Source organism: Anolis carolinensis, chromosome 2 (assembly GCF_035594765.1).
Source record: "Anolis carolinensis isolate JA03-04 chromosome 2, rAnoCar3.1.pri, whole genome shotgun sequence".
Lineage (NCBI taxonomy): Eukaryota > Metazoa > Chordata > Lepidosauria > Squamata > Dactyloidae > Anolis > Anolis carolinensis.
Genome location: NC_085842.1, coordinates 169,536,517 through 169,542,516, shown reverse-complemented (window position 1 = coordinate 169,542,516; position 6,000 = coordinate 169,536,517). Strand labels below are relative to the sequence as shown.

At 42.8% G+C, this 6,000-nt stretch overlaps 1 protein-coding gene across 6 annotated transcripts in view; it reads right to left on the bottom strand.

The window, feature by feature from the left end:
* Positions 1–307: 307 nt before the first annotated feature.
* The window catches only part of hdac7 (histone deacetylase 7), a 281,863-nt gene continuing 276,170 nt past the window's right edge, over positions 308–6,000 (bottom strand). For all 6 annotated transcript variants that reach the window (XM_016995792.2, XM_062971059.1, XM_062971060.1 and 3 more), the window contains 3 exons: positions 5,711–5,795; positions 3,297–3,429; positions 308–1,418 (listed from right to left, as the gene is read on the bottom strand). In XM_016995792.2, coding sequence (XP_016851281.2) covers positions 1,376–1,418; positions 3,297–3,429; positions 5,711–5,795 — 261 coding nt within the window. In that variant the 3' untranslated portion in view covers positions 308–1,375. The remainder of the gene's footprint in view (positions 1,419–3,296; positions 3,430–5,710; positions 5,796–6,000) is intronic.

The following is a 6,000-nucleotide window of genomic DNA, read 5'->3' as shown; positions in this document are numbered from 1 at the left end:
TTGCTCTGTCCCTACTCCCAGTTTGGCCACTGGCAGTGAGATTGAGAACCATGATTGATTTCCTGTGTGTGAAATAGTTTTGCTACAATCATTTGCAACTTTTCAGTTCATGTACACAATGCGAAACAGAAGTGTGTGGGACTGGCATGTGTTCATCTGCATGATGTCGACTTGTAATTTTATAAACACCAAGTGGTGTTTCCTTGTAGGACACTTTTGCCAAATTGGTAGCTCTGACAGATGAAAAGTAGGCGCTCTTCAATAAAAGTTGTAAAGATGTCACAGCTATGTAGATCACACACTCCACTTACCAAAATAACAGAGCATTTATAGGTGCAATGCCTGCTTGTTTTCAAACACATCATAAGGATAGAAGCTTGTGTGGTTTGTGTTTTGCTTTTTTGTTTTTGACAAAGGGGGGAGGGGAGGATCAACAAAGCACCCAAACAACTAAGATTCACAGGAAATTGAATTCCACATATTGATTGGGATAACAGAGAACACACTGCCCTGCTCACGTCCTTTGTTCCCAACTCCCTCCCTCAAAATTTGTTTTTGGAATAAGAATGGCCTATGTTCAGGGGTCAGAGGCACATCAACCAGCCACAAACACCACTGGGATGCATATTTACATAGTGTGTTGAGGAATGGTACATTAAGGGCTTGAGTCCACAAGGAGATTCAGTTTGTTCCCACAAAGTCCTGTGGCAAACTAGATAAAAGTCTGTGTCTGTAATGATCTGTATATAGTGCAAATTAGGGAGGTCCTAGAACAAAAGGGAAAGTTTGGGAGAGTAGTTGAAGCAGGAGCTGGCCTAGGTGACTTCTCGAAGATGTTACCAAGTGTTGAAAATCCAATCGTTTTTTAAAAAAGTTTTCCTGTTGTAAAGGTCCAGCTTCCTTCAAGAAGGAAATAAATCTTGCTTAGAAAAAAAGAGGATAAGGACAATAAAACCCTGGCTCTGCCCCAGCAGGATCTCTCTGTGGGGCCTCTTTGGTTCTGGAGGGGAAAAGGCACCACCCCAACGTCGGAGTAAACTCTCCAGTTTTGCAGTCCATATTCAGTCTCCTGTGTCCACCAGGCACTGTTGGTTGTCAGAGTTTTAATCCAAGCTGTTTCTCCAACAAGAGGACCACAGGTCTGGGACTACTTCTTGGAATGTGGAGTTTTGCATGTGGCAGCCCCCAAGGGGGACCTACTAATCCTGGATGATTTGCCATATGCCCCTTCCACACAGCTGGTATTGCAATAGTTGAATGTGTTTTCCAGCCTTGGGAGTCAGAGTAGCATGCGCTATGCAATGGACCAGGACTGTGTTATGAGGAATGAACCACTAAGGAAATTCTGTTCCCACTGGGAGGATGAAATGGATCTTCATTGGTTCATGGGCTCTTCTTCCATAGGCTCATCCTGCTGCCTAAAACCGAAGAAAACAAGATATAAACATCAGGGGAATGAACTGGAAACATCACAGGGACTGTGAGATCCCAGGAGTTGAAGGTGTATCTATACCCCCAAATAAACTGATTTAACAGTAATTTGCTCTTCCCCAGAGAACCCTGGAGATTTAGTTCTGTGAAGGAAAAAGAAGGCAATTCTGGATCCCTAGCAGAGATTTTCTTGTGCTGGGCAAGAAAGGGCATCTAGACACATTAATATAGCCTCTTAAGAACTCAATCACTATGTGTGTTTTCTTGCATCCCATAGCTCTTTTGTACGAAAAAATTTCTGTAGTCACAAAAACTTGAATTAAAAAATCAAGTCCAAGATCAAATCAATGAACACTGAAAGGACAAAAAACCCCAAATAGTTCAAAAATGCACAAAAGTGTTTACAATCTCTTCCAGTGATAAGAAACCCTTGTAATTACTCCTTCGTGAATGTGAGAACAAATAAACCTCATTCTTATTATCAGAAAATGCTCAGGTTGCACACATCGCCTGGCAAACATACCTGTGCTTCTGTAACTTTAGTAAAGGTAGGTAAAGGTTTCCCCTGACATTATTAAGTCTAGTCGTGTCCAACACTGGGGGCTCATTTCCATTTCTAAGCTGAAGAACCAGTGTTGTCCATAGACGTCCCCAAGGTCATGTGGCAGGCATGACCTCATGGAGTGCCATTACCTTCCCACCGGAGCGGTACCTATTGATCTACTCACATTTGCATGTTTTCAAACTGCTAGGTTGGCAGAAGCTGGGGCTAACAGCAGGAGCTTCCTCCACTCCTCGGATTCAAACCATCAACCTTTTGGTCAGCAAGTTTAACCCACTGTGCCACCAGAGGCTCCTTTGTAACTTTAGGGACTACTATATAATTTTTGCATGTTTGTAAGTCAACAGACCTAAAAATAAATTTATTTCTTCATATATGGATTGCTAGTTTCAGAGTACTATAATACTGACCTCCATACCTGCAGGGCTAGAACCTATAGTTTCATTTAACTGCTTCTGACAAAATATGTCTATGTCCTTCAGATGCTTCTATGGTATGCCTATGAAAGAGGCTGACCACTAAGTCATGCTGGAGAACTTAGCAATGCCTAGAGAGGTGTTATCTATAGGCATTTCCTAGGTCTTCCCTTGCAACTCTATACTATGCTAATGGTTTGAAATTACCCACAGTTTTGTGTATCCATATGAATTCCCGGAATGCATCCTTCATGGAAATAGGGCTCATACTGAGTCAATCCTTATGACAACCTTGTGTGACAGACTGCAACCGAGCCCACTCACTCACTGAGCTTTGCTGGAGAAGCATTTGTTGGAACCCAATATTCCCGGCTCCAAATAAAAATCTTCTCCTCTACTATACTTCCTTAGCTCTTTCCAAGCAGTTGGCTTTCCCTTCTAACTATGCGATTCCCTCAAACCAGACTCTGAATTCCTCAATGAATGGCTGTTCTGAAACATTCCATCTTGCAGGCAGATGCACCGTCTTGCAAAAAGATGTGGCTTTTCTTCAGAAACAATTTGCTGGAAATACTAACACAATGAAGGGGCTGGTATTAATCTGCTTTGGGAAAAATTCCCTTCTTCCCTCCCTTTGTGTGGATATTTCTGAGTTCTAGCTTTCAGCAGCCAAATAATCCTTTGAAATAGCAAATCACTTTTGGGAGTCCGGCTATGCAAAAGCTTTATTTCTTGAGATGTTTTGCCTGCAGAAATAGCAGCCACCCATCTGCATTTGCAAGTCTTCTCCAACCTCTGACTTGAGTTGTCTCTGTATCATCTAGCACAACCATCACAAGGCCTAAAGAAATGATGACTTGAGTTGTTTGAGAAGAACAATGAATCACCTTTTTTCTGCCATCACAGAAAGTGAGGCCAGTGCTGTCACAGTCTCCACTTCTTCCGTGTCGTGGCGTTGGGCTTCCAGGAATGAGTAGCCCACGGTGGAGGCAAAGCGCCGCACAGAGCTCCAGTATTGGCCTGGAAGAGAGAAGGTGGTAATCACGGCCCGATCCTTGCGTGCAGAGTGGGAAGTCAAGCCCTACTGGGGTGCCCTAGGCAATAAACCCATCAGTGTGTTGAGATCTGGTTTCCTATTCTACAGCCACAGAATGTTACCCACCAAAGTGCTATGTGATCAATAAGATGAGGAACAGGGAAAAGTGATTATTTTGTGACAAAAGTTCCCAGAATTTCCTCAGCCAGTGTGGGAAAATGTATACTGACTGGTGCATTCTGGGAGTTTTATTTTTTTTAAAACTCTACCCCTCCAAGTTCCACTAAGTTTGGCTCTGAAATGCTCTCTATCAATAACTCACAAAGTAGGGGATGTTGCCATATACCAAGTGTATAAAGAAGGCTTATAATCTTCTCAACTTCAGTGAGACATGGTGATTTGACACAACCCCATAGAAGAAACAGCACACTAACACAGAGCTATCTGAATATAACATATTGGGAGTCTTTGGAAACATTACATTTGATCAAAAATCTTACTTAAACAAGTATCTTTCGCGGAGGGGGGCAAGAGAAGTGCCATCTTCTATATCAATGGTTGTCAACCTGTGGGTCCCCAGGTGTTTTGGCCTACAACTCTCAAAAATCCCAGCCAATTTACCAGCTGTTAGGATTTCTGGGAGTTGAAGACCAAAACATCTGGGGACCCACAAGTTGACAACCACTGTTCTATATAAATGATAAAATGATTCTGGAATTCAAAATACAAATAAATTAGAGTATAAAAAGAAGGAAAGCCAAGAAAAATGTGGAGAACCCTGGAATCCTTGATCAAAGAATTACTTACACAATGATAGAGGAAAATAACAGTATAAACTATCAAGAAAGTTCCACAAGCAAAGTAAAAACAAGAGTATAGTAATATGGAACTGAAGGGGGGCACAGGAAGATATAGCCATTGAACCCTTGATCAAAGAGGCCTGCATGAGATACTTAGATAAGGATGAAGGGAAATAACAGTACAAATAACAGTCAAGTAAGGCATGGATGAAGAGGAGAAAAAGCGTACATACAAGAGACATCGAAAGATACCCCTGGTTTAAACCTTTCAGGACAGAGAGGATGAGGAGGAGGAAACCTTTGTGGGCCACATCTGGCCTACAGGCTGAAGGCTCTTAATGCTCTTCTGGTTTAAACGAAGATATGGCACAGTCCAGAAACGACTATGTCATGCTATCAGCTGTTCATGAAAATTGTCTGTTAGTGTAAGAAGGCCCCCATCGTCTTTATTTATTTTATTTATTTATTACAATATTTATATCCCGTCCTTCTCACCCAACAGGGGACTCAGGGTGGCTTACAATAAAACAGACATATAAAAACAGTACAATACACTATAAATCAGTTAAAAAATTAACTTACATAAACATTCATAAAATGCATTTATAAAATATAGATAGGCGTGTACAAGTTTAAAAGACTGGGTCTGTCAGTTGAGTTCCAGTATACATAATAGTAATTAATGCTGCTGATTCTTATTCGAAAGCCTGGCCCCACAACCAAGTTTTTACCTTCCTACGGAAGGATAGGAGGGAGGGAGCCTGCCTGACTTCACTGGGGAGGGCGTTCCATAGGCGGAGAGTCACTATTGAAAAGGCCCTGTCTCTCGTCTCCGCCAGCCGCACCTGTGAGGCTGACGGGACCGCGAGCAGGGCCTCATCCGACGATCTTAAGCTTCGAGGTGGGTCATAGCGGGAGACACGTTCGGACAGATAAGCTGGGCCGGAACCGTTTAGAGCTTTATAGGCTAAAGCCAGCACCTTGAATTGTGCTCGGTAGCTAATCGGCAGCCAGTGGAGCTGACGTAACAGAGGAGTGGTACGCTCCCTGTACGCCGCTCCAGTTATTAACCTGGCAGCCTCCCGTTGGACTAACTGAAGCTTCTGAACAGTCTTCAAAGGCAGCCCCACGTAGAGTGCGTTGCAGTAGTCTAAACGGGATGTAACAAGGGCGTGGACCACCGTGGCCAAGTCTTCCCATTTGGTTGGCCATTTCCAGGTTTCATTTCTTTTGGATATCCACTCACTTTTTTGCAATGATATGTTCTGGGCTTAGTCAATTTTTAGCCATCCCAAGAATGCTCATTTTAATATCAAACAATGGCTGAAATAGTTTTGCTTTTTTAAAAAACACTGGGATGTCAAATAGTACTGGCAGCAAAAGGTAAATAACAGAACTGTCCCTATCCCCAATTGTATATTCATCCCCATCCCTTGATATATAGGACAAAAAGTTATCCACTTACTTTGCACCTGAATCACAGTGTCCAATGAGTGCACCGCATTTGTGTTGGGTTTCTGTTGTAGAGTGTCCTCTGGAAGGGGTTCCAACTATGCAGGGGGAAAAAACCCAAACATCCCTGTAAATGCTGTTTTCTCAGGTTATGCTTTGTGTAGTCTAGACCTGGGAGAAGCCCAGATCCTTGGGGTCAAACCTGGCTTACTTGACCCTCAACCTGACCTGTTAGTGTTCCCCACAATGCCATCATTTGGTTGTTTTTCAGCCGCTAGCTTTTTCCTATATTAAAAACACCTC